The 16,090-nt window shown below is 43.6% G+C and overlaps 1 protein-coding gene across 1 annotated transcript; it reads right to left on the reverse strand.

The window, feature by feature from the left end:
• Positions 1-6,229: 6,229 nt before the first annotated feature.
• LOC135497233 (piggyBac transposable element-derived protein 4-like) lies at positions 6,230-7,333 on the reverse strand. Its single transcript, XM_064786995.1, has one exon. It carries the CDS (start codon positions 7,331-7,333, stop codon positions 6,230-6,232), a length of 1,104 nt encoding a protein of 367 aa, XP_064643065.1.
• Positions 7,334-16,090: the final 8,757 nt, after the last annotated feature.

Consider the following 16,090-nt stretch of genomic DNA (forward strand, 5'->3'; position numbering starts at 1 on the left):
ACAGTATGAGCAGGCGGCTCCGTTACCCTATCAACTAATCTTGGTTCAGGACAATTGGGAATTGTCGGAATCCTGGCCAACTGTTGTTGTAAAGGAGGGTTAGGCAGAATTACTGTTGACCTGGCCGGGCCATTTCCTGTTACTGGACAATTACTCGAATTCTCAGGAGGCTCATCGGTCCTTATTCTTTGTCCTGTTTGTTGGCCTTGGGATAGGACTGTCACCGGATTATTCCTTTGATCTGGGGCGGGCGTTGTTGTCCTTTCATCTGAGCTTGATTTGGACCTTGTTTGCACAATGGAACTTGTTAAGGTATTAGCTGGCGGCACCTGTATTCCCATCCGCCTTGCATAAGAACGTGTAATTATCGGCTCAGTTCTGACTGCTGGGAACGCAAACGATTCATTGTCTTGATTGCTGGTCACAGGAAAAGCAATGGGCATTATCCTGTCAAAGTCTTCGTCATCGTCTCTAGGCGCTCTAGACAAAAAGTCGCTAAGTTGTAAGTCGGATCCCTTACAATAACCAATTTTGAAGCTATATTCAGAAAGCCTCTCAATTAGTTTTTGTAACCTAGTTGTGCATGGTTCATGTTTGGATTGCAATATCTGTACCAAACTGGAGTGGTCCACAAATGCCTGGAAAACCTGAGATTTCAGAATATGCTTGAATGCTGATACGTTCAAAAAGAGACCAAAAAGTTCCAACTCACTGACAGAATAGAATTGCGCTGCATTCGGCAATCGCTTTGAATGATATGCTAGCAAACGCTCTTTCACGTCAATCACCTGCATCAAATGGCATCCAGTAGCCACTCTACTGGTATCAGAGTAAAGCCGAAGTTCACCGTGTTTCTGTGGTGCTACCAAGACCGGTGGTTGACACAGTAATGATTTGATGGCGTCAAAAGCCTGTTGGTGAGATTCTTCCCACTGAAAGACTACCTTTTTCTTTGTCAACTGATGTAATGGTCTCAGAATCTCCTGTAGCCTGGGCAAGAACATAGCTAAATAGTTGACCGCACCTATGAACCTTCGCACCTCTTTTGGCGATTTTGGAACTGCGACATTCCGAATGGCCAAGCATTTGTCTGCCATAGGGGTAATACTCACCAGACCATCAGAGTCTATCAGAATAACATGACCCATGTAATTCACCCTATTTCGAAACAACAAGCACTTACGTGGAGAAATCTTCAGACCATGTTTCTCGAGTGCCTGGAACAAACTAGCAAGATGTTCTGAATGTTCCTTCTTGCTTTTGCTGAACAAAATGATGTCGTCATGGATGCATTCGCAGAAATCTCGCGAGTTTGGAATCTCTTTCAAGATCTCATTAATGCGTTGCTGCCAAATCCCCGGGCTTAGGGTTAAGCCCATGGGTAGTTTACGGAAATAATAGCTATCACCACCTGGATACGAAGTTATACCAGTATACTGCTGTGAATGTTTAGACAAAGATAAACTATGAAAAGCACTTTTGAGATCTACTACACTGAGCACCTTTGCTCCAGAATGTCCAATTTTAGCAAGGGTCTCAGACACGAGTGGAAAATTACCATTGATCTTCCTAATCTTGGAATTTAGAAACCTAAAGTCAACCACACACCTTTTCTCTGAAGTCCCTTTCTTTGCAATTAACATCACTGGCGAACTATATGAGCTATGACCTTTTGCAAGAATACCCAACTTTACAAGCTTCGTAAGTTCATGGTCGACAACCTGTTTGTTTTCTTCAGCAAGCTTATGAGGCCTGATGAAAAATGGACTGTCATCATGCAACTGAAAATCAACCTCGAAATTCGGACAAGATCCGACTTCACCATACAAACTGAACGCCTGGTTATGCCGATGCAGCATGTCATACACTTCTTTCTTCTCATCAAGCGTGAGAATGCTCTCATCCAAATTCACTTGCTCATGTATGATTTCTGCTGCCGTCAGTTTCGAAACTGAATCTGATTCCTGGAGATGTGAAAACTTTGCGAGATTTTGCCGCTGAATCTCTGTTAAATCCTTTTTACAAGAGATATTGGAGCTTTGAGCATGTGAGAGAAAACATGTTGGTAATGCATGACTAGCTTGCGCTAAATGACCTAGATGAACCGATGCAATTGGACGACCCTTGTGCAACTTGACGGTACTTGTAGAAGTATTAATTGCTCTGATATATGTCCTGCCTTTCTTCAACTTCACAAGCATGCTGTGTGGACAAACCCTATCTAACTGTCTTCCAGATTCAATCACAAGTTCGGTATTTCTGAAAATACCAGGCACACTACCCTTGATTGAAATATATTTGGTCTGTCCTGGTCTCAAAACAACACTCTCCACTGGCGCAAACCAAGCCTTCTTGGGCCTCACCGTGAAAGTGTTACTTTCAAAATCCAAACTCCCTTTCAGTTCACTCAACGTGGAGGTTCCAAGCAAAATATCAGGACCAGTCAAGTTATCAGCTATTACTGCATAGATTTTGAATTTATGTCCCTGGATTGACATTTGAAAATTCAATGCCTTGGTTGCATACAAGAAGTCACCATTTCCCATCCTAAACTTCAATGGTGCAATAGGGATCACCTTTTGGTTCGACAGATACTTTGAATTACGCACACAAGACCCTGACACTAAACTTTGAGTGGCACCACTATCGAACAATAATATTACACCTTTACCTGTCGGTAAACTACCCTTTACAAAATTTTTGCTATTGAGATATAAGGTAACAGGCTCTTCGCCTAAAAATTCTGATTCCTTCTGACATTTATCTGTTACATAATCATCTTGACACGGAGCCGAGACTGCATGGGCATTAGCAGCAGGACTCCGATCTAAAAATTCTGTGCACCAGCGTTGGCATAATGATGTTGAGGTGGGCCTACAGCTTGTGGCTGTCGCATGTCAACATCCCGTTTCCTACAGTTCCGCCATTTGTGACCTGGGTACCTGCAGTAATCGCAGAAAATCACCTTTCTGCCAGACTGTCGTGAGCGCGAATCGCTCCTATTCCTGTCACTACTGTGGCGGGAGCGTGAGGTGCTCCTGTCGTACCTGTCCCTATGATTGTTTCTAGGCCTAGTGTATGAATCACTACGCGAAGAAGAACGCCTATTGCCATAATGGCGTTGATTATAGGGTTGACTACGCCTACCGGGTGACCTACTGGGCCTATGGCGACTGTTGTCGTCGTCGGGCGGGTTATCCTGAGATATACGGAGGTTATGCAGTTCCTCCTTGATAAAATCGAGATCTTTCTCGATGCCTGGCTTTGCCTCAGTGGCCGCAAATGTCACCTCACGGGTGGGGTCACCTGTGACATCAAGGCAACGCTGTGCTAACAGCGCAATCTGTTCGGACGTAGCGTCCTCCGGAGCAGACATGATCACATTAGCCTGACATGTTGACGGTAAGGTTGCTATAAACTTGTTTTTGATAGCCCCATCAGTAGCCGCAATCTTTACCCTGTTGTGGTACACCTGAGCTGACTCACCTGGGGTGTACGTCAGATAATCAAATACCTTTACGTTCGCAAAGTGTGAATTTTGTGCACTAAACCGTGCTATAAAGGCAGTTTTCAATTGGTCTACCGCTACAAATGTTTTTCCGTCTATCCATAAACGGGCAGCCTTACATAAGGTGAGTTGAAAACGACGCACAACATTGGCGACTGCAGCAGCATCTGCAGGACGGTGGAGATCATGTATACGTAGATAGTCGGTAAAACTCAACCAATGGGCTAAAGCATCCTCCCGTTTCAGAGTCTCACCCGAAAAACCTGACGGTAAAAAATCCGCTGTACGAAGTGCAGCCATGATGAAAAAATTAAAAGTGTAGGCCTAACTGATGTAATTATACCGATTTGTCTGAAAATAACTTGAAACTTGAAAATACACCTCTCAGTACATTTAAAATGAAAGTCGGTAGCAAAGTGTGTCACTTACCATTACTGCCAGACGAGATTCTTTCTTCCTTTTAAGAATTAAGCTTGAAATGCAGGTATCGATGTGTCATGATAGTTCATTGCACAAGAAAAGTCATCCAAATTGATTATAAAAGTCAGTGAAGAGGGAAAATGAGTTCTTTGACATGTTAGTTCGAAAATTTTTCAGTCCTTTGAAATGTTCATAAAAGTTAATTAAAGTCATTAAAGATGTAAAGTCTGCTGCTGGTTCCCTGTTATTCGACTATTCATCTAGGAGTGCATGTACTAGTTACTGGACGTCTTTGAAAACTTTTATCTTCGCTGCATTTGTTGGATGGCACTGGACGTTCCTTCTGATGACAGGCCACACATTTGTGGAAAGGAAGATTGTTTCATGGCGTGGCTTGGATACCGCTATGATGCTCAATGATACAAACAATATCCTGTGTCATGGCGTGGCTTGACTTCTGCTATGATTCTCAATGATACAAACAGTATCCTTTACGTTTCCTCTGATAGGTGGTCTTATACATCACTCGTTACACTCTCTCCAGATGTATCCTTCATTACTCCTCTGAAGTGTCACTCGTTCCTTTCATGATGAAGAGGAGCAAGATAGCGCTGTTCTGTATAGGCTGTTTTGTAGCTCCCTGCACATCTACATCAGTGTTGCATGTGCGAATAGGTGGCGTGAACTTGAGAAATTGAGGAGTGTCCTGAGAAATTTGAGAACTGCTTTAGTTCTTCTGATCTCCGAGAGAGAACATGATGTCCTTGCAAAGGATGGAACTCCTAATATAGAGTTCATATAGAGTCTAAAGGCCGGTGTTCTCCACCATGTCGTGTGGGGAGGGGATCCTGTTGAGACTCGATCAATGAATGATAACGCTTGTTTCTCTTTTACACTCTATTGATACTCTCTCTACTCCAGCACTAACTAAACTCTTTCTAACTACAAGGGGCTCAGCTAGCCCTCTTAGCCCAAAAGCAGGGGGAGGAGGTCACTGACCCCATGTCATGACCTGATTAGCATATACATACATAACAATACCAAAAGAAAACCGAAAGAACCCTGGGTCCACATAGTTTACAATTATATAAAACATGGCACCAAGTTAAGTGCAAAGGCCTCCCACTTAAACCTAAGCTGTATGAGCAGGAGTTATTTATCAACAACAAGAACAATTTATTACAGTATAGTCGACTCAGTTACTTTTCAAAAGTTGACAATAAATGAAATACTTTTAAAGACAGAACAGTTTTGTTTTAAAACTAGTTGACAGTTGTGTTTCTTAAAATGACTGGACTATACAACATCTACATTGTAGCTGACCTAATTGGCACAGAGCCAACTTCCAGGAAGCCAACAATAACATAAAAATGGGCAGACTGCCAAAACCACTTGAGTTTACACAAATCTAGGTCAGGGTCAGAGAGCAGATCCAAGAAGTTACTACAGTGATTTTGACAGTGAAATTGAGCTGAAGCTTCCAAGGAACAATGAGATCTACCCCTAAAGCAACTATCTCAGAAATAAAATTAACACTTTAACCCTTTCACCGCCGAATTTCCCAAATTTATGTCATCCCCAGCACCGAATTTCCCAGTGAAAATCCTGGAATTTACATAGGGTTTGTATGACTGAAAATTTAGATACAAAAAATTGCTCAAAACTCATTATAATGTATATAAAAGTTGTTTGTTATGATGTAATCTTGAAGAATAAACTTGTTAAAAAATGTACTAAATGACCTTACTTTTTTTTTCTTGTCTTGTCTGGTTTTGTGCGAATTCCTTGAAAACATATCGTAAACGTCTAGTAAAGTTAAAATATTCCAAGAAAACTGATTGTAATCCAATTGTCCTCCAAAGATCTAACTACTAACTTGTAAACAGAGTCCAAAAACACCAAAATATATAACATATGTACATGGCTTTGAGTTTTGAGTGGTATATCCAATGTTCTACTGAGGCGCGTTTCTTAGTTTTTGTCTCATTTCCCTTCCTGCCCTCTTGAAGTCAACTTGTGTGTGGTAGATCCTGAAGCACTGAGGCCAACACAATGCCACATCACATTCCTGACATCCATGCTGTGTTTGAACCCTCTTGATGTTCCTGTCGCTACATACAACACAGTCAGGGGCCTTGGTACCCCTCCTTGGCTCACGGCCAAAGTGGCGATCGGTCAGTCTTGCCGGAAGAGGGGACAAGGAGCGGCGTCCAGGTTTCTTTTTAGTTGTTGCAACTCCATCTAAGAGTCCATCAATGACTGCATACCTAAACTTCTTGCTGCTCATTTTGGAGGCAGGGTTTACAGCTTTGTAAAGAATGTAACCATTACCAGAGCGGTTTCTCGGATTCTGTGGTGGAGTGGCATATACCATTTCTGGCTTTTGTGCTCGTATCCATACGTTCCCAATTGTTGGTCAAAGGAATCCACTCCCCCCATGTACTTGTTGTACTGATCAATCATAGCTGGTTTTTCCACATTTCTGTAACCACCTTCACCGTCTTTGTGTCTTAGTCGTTTCTGTACAGGCCCAGGCTCGTGGACGGATGACAAGGCATGGACACGCTTGATGTCATGCCAAGCAACTGCCACTAAACAACCTGATTGCATGAAAAAAGGTGGGTCCCCTTTCCTTAGCCTTTCATTGCGAATGGCAGCTGGAATGCCAACCCTGCCTGGCCTGACAGTGCCACAGCAGCCGGTGTTGTCATCCTTCATATCAAGAAAAAGTTTGGGTCCACTGAAAAAATTGTCCATGTAGATGTGGTGGCCTTTGTTCATGAAATCGTGCGAGACATCCCTAACAACATCGTAACTGAGGCCGTAGTCACCAGGCACTTCCCTCCTGCCAGTGTAAACTGACCAGTTCAGACAAAATCCTGTGGAACTCTCACATAGTGCCCAAATTTTCAAGCCATATCGAATTGGTTTATTTGGCATGTACTGTCTCAGAAATGTTCTGCCTTTGAACTTTGTCATGCTTTCATCTACACTAAGTTCCCTCTTGGGCAAGTAGTATCTCCTGTAAGTGGATATGCAGAGGTCCAAAAGGGGCCTGACTTTGAAGAGTGGGTCATATCCATCCTCCCCACGAGGTACACGATCTGCATTATTGTTGAAATGAAAGAAGCTGCTAATTAGCTCATAACGGTTGCGAGACATGTAGTATGAGAACCCTGAGGTACCGATGAGGTATTGCCCCTCAAAATAATCCTCAATATCAGGCTTCCAGCAAAGTCCCATACCAATCTGCATAGCTGTGACGATTTTTATTTCATCCAAAGTGGCATCTTCCCAATCACGGAAACGCGAGGTACGGGGCAAGTCATCTTCAACGGACGGGCCATCAAAAAAGTCCAATGCATAACGATTTGTTTCATCCCTTATTAGTTCAAAAACATCCATAGGATAAAACTTCAGAAATAAATCCACTGGCTTACAGTTTGCCAAGTCTCCAATAGGTCCTGGTGTTTCAGCATATGCTGGACACCAGATTGGAATCTGTCCTGGGGGATTCCATCGCAAGTCTCTTGGGTTTATGCCAACGTCAACGGGTTATTGCCGAGCGCGGGCTCGCCCCCTGCCCCTACCACCACCACGGGGTCTCCCTCTGGCCCTACCACCACCCCTAGCAGCTCCTCTTACAGGCCTGGCAGCATTTGCACCCTGTTGCTGTGCAACATTTTGAACATCAGCATCACTTTCACTGTCACTCAAGTCCATAGGATCAACATCAGGAATGAACTAAAGTTTGGTATGCGCAATGTCGAAATTTTCCGACTACGGCGCTCTGCCGTGTGGTCGGAAAAATCCGACTACGGCGGTGAAAGGGTTAACAGCCATTTGGGCCTAACTGTAACAAATATTTCTGTCAATTCCTCAAACTAACTTAAAAATAACACAATGAGATCACTGCCACAAAATTCCAAGTTGAAATGATACAACTTTACATGGATTTTTTTAATGATTTGGTAGCGCGAAGAGTTTGGAAACTGGACGATTGTAACAGCGACCTAACTAAGTTTTACAAAGTATTTTGATATCAAAAACCCGAACAACCCTAGCTTCAAAATAAAAGCTATTTGAGTAACAGCGCGAACCAAGAGTTGGTAAATTACCACCAAAATCTTAAAATTAGAGGCTTGTTACAATGAAAGCCGCAAGAACTCCAGTCTTAAAATAAATAATGCTACCGAATAGCATCAGACTTGGGATTTCTGCAACCTTACAGAATTTTAGAATAGTTGTTTCTTTAGTACAAAATGAATTCAATGATCGATTCTAAATACCAGAATATGATAACCATCTGTTATTACCACTTGAAGTGCTTACAAACTTGCCTAATTAATTGCTTTACTCCAAACACTGTCCAATTGGTCCCAGTCTGCACGCCAAAATGGCAATTTTGAACACTAACCAAATAATATCAAGCATGTCCAACATGCTTTAGTGGCACCCAAAGTCCACCATACTATGTCAGATTTTAGCGTGCTGTCATGCTGTAACATGTCCACCATGCTTCTGGGCTCTGCGCCCAGAATCTGACAGGGACCCAGCAAAGGCTCGCAAATCCCAATTATCATCCAGTCAGAATCGACCAATTACCAGATTTTTACAAAACTGGACCATTGGGACAGAGTTTGTTTTCCTAAATTTGTAACACTGTTCTTACACGCACAACTATGGCGTACTGAGTAGCCTCTAAAACCTCTAGCTACGGACTTACATTCCACAAAATGAAGTCTAAATTAATCATACCAACAATGATTTGAATTCTACCTTAAAACTTCCTCCTGTCACCTGAAGTACAATTCAAATTTGGACCATTCCAAATACTACACAAAAATTTACTGTACATTACTCCTTCAGTGACTACTTGGATAAAACATACCCATTGAAAAATACTGAACCATTTTAAACCCTTTAATAACTATGATTCCTAATTCTTATTGTGTCCAACATTTCACTGCCAACATCTCAATGCCAATCCTTCCCTGTTTTAACCAGCACTATTGCCCTCAATAGTGGCACCCACCTGAGACTGCGTCAATGCTTCAAAAAATCGACCAGATCAACAAATATCCTTGATGCTGAAACTGTCAGACTTAGGAATGTCAAAACGTTTAGTGGTGCCCAAAGACCACAATGCTTGAAATTTGCCAGACAAATTAAGTGGCTCCCAAAGTCCACAACGGGCAAGCCTGCCCCGACAGATTTAGAGGCACCCAAAGTCCTCAGTATTTGGTGGCACCCAAAGTCCACAATACTTGGTGGCTCCCAAAGTCCACAATCTAAGAATCCTGTCAGACAGCTTTAGTGGCACCCAAAGTCCACGACCCATTTTTAACCTATCAGACAAATGTTGGTGGCACCCAAAGTCCACCGGATCATCAGCACGGAGCTACCTACCAGCAGGGCCCTTGCTGCAGGCACTCACAGTATTATTTTGAACCGGATCCAGCTGCTAACTCGCAAATCCCACAAAGCACCTGATCTGACAGCAACAAACACCCTATGAACTGACAACCATCGTCTCAGCCCTGGCCAAAATTTACCAATAACTAAAGCAACATGAGTACCAGTACACGGCCGTTAGACAACGATGTGCCTTAAAGGAGATTGCTCGTCAATCCACGTGACTATCAGAGACACCTGCAGTGAAAATATTCAACTACTTCGGTTTCCATATAAGGGATAGTCATTAGCATATTTCTACTACAATGTTTACTACAAGTCTAAGCACGTGGGTCACCCAGGTGGCTGTCAGGTGTTTATTGTGCTATCGGTTACCTAAATGTGGCCTTAGGCTAGAGTTCATGGCTAAATTTAGCAATGATAGCGGTAAAGGGAAGGCTGATAGTATGTAGCACAGTATACTGAGAGACAGCAAGAGAGTAGGTGAAGTTATTTGTAAGAGATTGAAGTTGTTTGTTTGAGATGGAGATGAGTGTTGAGATGAGTGTTGATGCGGTAGTTCTTGAGGAAGTAGCAGTTGGAGGAGGGATTCTTGATACCACCGAGGATCTAATGAACGATATATTAAATAATTCTGGGCTATTGCCTGATCTCCCGCGGGTGATGGACATTGAGGAAGACGGACCAGTCCAGCCCAGTGACTTGTCCCTTCTGCTCGCAGATGTGGGTGGGACAAGGGACGCTGGTCTGGTGAGCACACCCTCACGACGGTCTGCGAGGGTGTTACCTACGGCCGAGGTGATGGCTACCAGCCCCGCTACCAGTACCTCTTGCGCTTGCAAGGCGACATGTGCAAGGGGATGCGCCTGTAAAAAGGGTATTCCCTCGCGTTTGTGCACCAATGCCTGTGCTTGTCGAATCGGAAAGTGCACTAACAGGGTGAGTGTATTATCTGTTCTAGTCCTACGAAAGTCAACACTAATCTGATAATGGGATAAAAGTGGTCAATGGTCCTGCATTCTTTTGAGACATTGTCCTCATGGGACCTATTGTTAGACCACATGTAGTTAAAAAATTATTCTTGAAATACCAGCTCTCCTCCACACATACATTCCTGTAATTTTTAAATTGCCTGGAGGTTTTGATGATGGCGCCTTAGAGTATTCTCCGTTAGAATTTATTGGCGGGAAGACGAAGAAGAAGAAAAAGGGACAATTGGAATTGAACCAAGAATGAAAGACAAAAACTTCTTGTCAGAATTCTGTATTCGCCAAAAGTGGACAATAAAGACAGAATGATAATAATCCCACAAGGGTACAAGTGTTTGACAAACACCTCATGTTTTCAGACATATTTACAATAACGCATAAATGTACACTACTGTTCTTGAACAAAAACTTATTATCACATCTGGTTTCTAGGAGACGGGCCTACAAGTGCAATCCTCACAGCAGAGAAGTACCAGCATAGCAGTGCAAGATGATCAAGTGGTAAGTTAGTAGGCCTATGCATAAGTGACAACTATACATTCTCCGAACTGACATATTTCATTACTGGTGTGTATACAATATAGACTTTAAAAATATTGATGTTATTCTTTTGTGAACGTTCTTGTTTTAGCCTGGTCCATCAAATGAAGTGCCCGCGACGACAGGATCTACAAGACATGCAGGCCCAAGTGCAAGTCAGCCAATACACCAACAAGTGGATATTCCAATTGTAAGTATTGTATATTGATAAAAATAAATAATATGTAATACCACTAGAATTCATCTGAGCAATAGGGTCTTTTACAATTTACAATGGTAACCATGGTAACAGAAGCAATCATTCGTACATCACACTCAATATTACTTCATCTGTTTCAGGAGTTCATGCAGGATCTCACCAATGAAGAGGTGTGGGGTTTCGTGAAGATGGTGATGAGTGACCAGCCTGAACTGCTGCTGACACTTACCATGCACCACGCCAAAATGCAGCGAATCAAGAGAGGTATCCCTCCCCCACCTCCTCCTCCGAACGCGCCACACAGATGCTCCTGCAAGAGGTGCAGGGTCATGCCAACCAGAGACGAGCAAGTTTGCTGCGGCAAGACATGGCCGGATTGTGTCTCCCTGGAGCCCGCGGTTCGGAATGTGTGCATCAATGAGGAGGTCATTGTTGCGGCTTTAAAAATGTACTCAAACTTTCATTGAGAATAGAGGCGTCTTTATTCTGGATGAGGACCTCGTATCGCGAGGAGTATAGTACACATCGATGAGGCTGACATAAAAGACTGAAAGACACGAATAATCAACAATCAAAACCTTACAAAACTCTGTAATGTTCCAGGATCAGAACATAAAAAATAAAATACAAATGTATGCACAGATTCGTACAATCTACTACCAGTTAACAGTTTGTCCCTAAATAGTGGATGTGGCTGTTAGTGTTGTCAAAACATCATACTCAAAACACCGTGCATATCAAGATCCCGGAGTCATCTTTTACAAAAGGGTCGCCATGGGACCTGAGGCACCCAGACTCAACTTCACGAACAATATCTGTTGGCCGGACAGATTTGTCTTAGCACAAAAAATACACGGGCATCCGTACAGTGTCGCCACCTAGAGGCGTCTAAAGACAACCACAAACACATGGGTGAGCAAAAGTCGTGGGATACCGCCACATAAAAGTGACCTAAGTTACATAACTTGGGGATAACAGGGTCCTAATATAGTTTCCAGGGGTTCTATACATCTTTATCTTTATAGTTACCTTTATCCCGTCTGACAAGGCCTCGAAACTTTCACCGCAAAGGCGGACAAAAGAGGACAACTGCGTCCTAAACTTGGACAATTAAAAATCAATGGTGTTGGGCGGAAGCTGAGACAGCAGCGCCGCCACACAAGCGCGCGAAAACTAAGGCGCCAAATTCAAATTTCTTCAGGACGCACTTGGCGGCCGTCACATGCCTCTCCTAAACTGTTGCCCAAAACAGTTTACAAACACTATACAATTCACCTCACAAAGTCAAAAAAAAAAAAAAAAAAACAAAACTATTGAAATCAGAACTAAAACAGTGACCATTAAAAACACAGGTCAGCTTTGAACATATCAAGTGAACCTCAAATTCCACGGTTCAGCTTTAAACTTTGCTGAAATGACCTTAAAACAGAAAGTCAGTCAAACTAAACTTACAGACACATTCAACTTTTCACTCTGCTATCTAAGCAACTAGGAAATTCAAATTTCCACTATGAAACCGAAACTTTTCCAACTTTCTTGCTCATAATGCTTCAAAAACCCCTCTTAAGCATCACAAACATGTACAGTACACAAATACACTATCTTAATTACACGCAGGTAAAAATTCAAAATACGGAGAAGTGCAAACATCATGTTTTATAGAAAAATGTCTATTTGCTCCCTCGAGCAATCTTTACATATAAGCACCAGTTGCTTCAAATTAGCAACCTATACCAAGGGGGAAGAGAAATCACACAGTCATAGGAAACAAAATAACGGTCAGATTTCTCTCATCCCAGTCAAGACTAACTCATACATGTAGCACAATCCATGACCCAGGTCCTGGAGCCCAAAAACCAGAACCCGGCCCACGAAAAGGCTCAACTACTCCAGAGTTTCACTCTCCTCAACAGGATTGTCCCGGTTCTTTACCAGGAGGATCAACTTATGTACTGGTCTATCCAACAGGGATTTGGTTTTCCCAACAAAAATTTCAACCTTTCTGGCCAACTTGTCCTGACTGGGACACACCTTTGTAACACGAGCTAGGCTGGCCCTCTTCTACGAGCATTACAACATACCCTGGACATCACACGTGAATGCCACTTCTTCCTTCCTGAAGCGGGCCAGGACACCGACAAGATTGTTTATTAAATCCGGTCCCCGGAGCAAATGGCCATTTAATGCCTCTCCTTGATAGGACGCGGCGCAATCAAACACGACCCTATACTTACCCTCCTTGTGAGGATGTGAGACCATGTGATGGGGAATGTACCATACAGAACCATTGTCCAGATCTAATTCGTTTTCTGGCACTCTCTCAGCCTGGCCGGCATCTATGAGCTTACTCATGAATTTCACATATTCTTCACCATACTTAGCATCCTTTCTAATCCTCGCCTTGAGACTCTGCGTACGCTTCATAGCCATCACTCGGTTGTTGGGAAGTCTCACCTGGTCCTCACGAAACGGGAGGGGAATTTCAAAGTGTCCATCATCACGGAGTTTGATGCCACTGGAATCCTTTTCAATGAACAACCTGTCTTCAACAGATAGAGAATGAGAATCAACATCATTAGTATCGGCAAAGTCTTGGCTGAGTACCTACAAAATATCAGAGGGGTTAATTTCTTTTGTACGAGTTCTGTACACGAAACGATCTTGTGAATTAGCAAGCCTTGACCCTAATTTATCCATCCTGCCAACCACGCCCCAACCTAGCGCCGTTTTAACACCATACGGATCATCTTCTCCCCCAGCGACAATCTGCCTTGGCCTGATGGCGCGCGCGCAATTTTGACCGATCAACATGCCAATCTGGATATCCTCACGGTATGGCATAATCTTAGGTGCCACCCCTTTGAGGTGGCGCCACTGTTTCGCGCTGGTTTAACGCGGTATCTGTGAGCGGCAGGCACCGATGCCTTTACGCGAAAAGACTACAGGGAGGCTTATTTTTGCAGATTCACCAAAACCCCGGACCATGAGGCCTGTCACCCGCTCAGCTGGCACAACACCTTCTGCCAACACTGTGTTGATTTTGAGATAGGTGCTATCACCTCTCTTATCAATGCCCTCCAGCACTGACTCAGATACGAAACAAGTGTCAGATTGATCATCCAACAATGTGTAAACCAACACCTCCCGCGAGGGGTCGTCTTCATGATACACATACACTGGCACAATCATAGTGTGCAGACATTCTGAGCCCACATCACTTGACTCTGTACAATGCACAGTAGATTCAACAGGTTTGAAAGAGTCGTCGTGAAGAAGCATGGGGTGGGCACGAGAGCAGGTTTTGCATTTATGCTTGCTTTTGCAGTCCCTAACCCGATGACCCCATTTAAGGCACCCCAGGCACAACCCATGCTTCTTTACGGCTTCCTTTCTATCACTAAGAGACATATTCTTGAATTTCACACATGAGTCAATTGCATGAGTGTTGTCCTTTGGACAGAGCACACACTTTGTTTGCCCTGTGGCCTTTTCAGTTATAGTTTCTGTTCCGGTAGCGAAGCTGGATCTCTGCGCAGGTTTCACACTAACAACGGATTTGGAAGGTGCGCTGGACGACCTGTCCAGGATTGGATTTGACATGATTCGTGTGTGCTTCTTTACAAACTGTGCAAGTCTGGAAAATGGTGGATATGAGTCGTTCACAACCTGGCCGGACCCGTCACTATCAGCTCCAAATCTCCATTTATCCACAACTGTGAGCCACCTTTCTTGCATAAAACGAGGTAACTTGTCTATCACACGGCCTTGCTCAATCGCGTCGTTCAAAATACTCAGATTTGACAAACTGGTCATAGCCGTCTCACACTCGCACAAGAAATCCGATAGCTCCTGCATGCCTTTACCGTCGTCAGGCTTGACTGACGGCCACTTGTCTAAGCGATTACGAAAGTTCTCAGACAACTTCAACCGATCTCCGAAACGCTCTTCGAGAATCTGCTTTGCCTTAGCATATGCTTCACAGGTGTTCAAATCAAGCAGGCCTTTAATGCAACGCTTTGCATCTCCTGCAGTGTAACGACCGAGATAGTACAATCTGTCCATAGCTGATGGGTATCTGCCCTCAACCAACACATTAAATGAATTTTTCCAGGATGGATACGAAAAGATGTCGCCTTTGAAAACTTCCGGTTCCTTTTTAGGAAGTCCTTTCCCCCGCTGCACCAACACATCGGCGAGAGTCGATATTGCCTTCGAAAGATCAAAGCCACTGTCAGCGGACTTCTCATGATTAGTTGGACTGGGGTCCCTATCAGGCAAAACAGGAGGCGTCCTGCATTGCAGAGGATCAATGCCAGTATTTATATCCACGGCATGAGCTGTAGCCTCTGCAGTGGGCATAGTGCATCTCGCCTTGCTACATGTGGCTTCAACGGAGGAGAAATTTGGCTGTGGCGGAATGGGCGTCGACGCCCAACGAGAGGAGACCCAGTCCCTCGATGCTCTCTGCCGACTATCTGACAGTGCTTGCAACTGCGTCTGCATATGCTGCAGTTCATCAGCCAATCTCCTACTCTCCCGTTGGAGAAACATCGTAGTCTGCCTGTCAGCAGTATCCACCAAAAGATCGAGTCCTCTTCGGTGCATTACGTCGGGGAAAGTCTTTTACTGTTGCGGCTTTAAAAATGTACTCAAACTTTCATTGAGAATAGAGGCGTCTTTATTCTGGATGAGGACCTCGTATCGCGAGGAGTATAGTACACATCGATGAGGCTGACGTAAAAGACTGAAAGACACGAATAATCAACAATCAAAACCTTACAAAACTCTGTAATGTTCCAGGATCAGAACATAAAAAAATAAAATACAAATGTATGCACAGATTCGTACAATCTACTACCAGTTAACAGTTTGTCCCTAAATAGTGGATGTGGCTGTTAATGTTGTCAAAACATCATACTCAAAACACCGTGCATATCAAGATCCCGGAGTCATCTTTTACAAAAGGGTCGCCATGGGACCTGAGGCACCCAGACTCAACTTCACGAACAATATCTGTTG

This window comes from Lineus longissimus, chromosome 12 (genome assembly GCF_910592395.1).
Source record: "Lineus longissimus chromosome 12, tnLinLong1.2, whole genome shotgun sequence".
NCBI lineage: Eukaryota > Metazoa > Nemertea > Pilidiophora > Heteronemertea > Lineidae > Lineus > Lineus longissimus.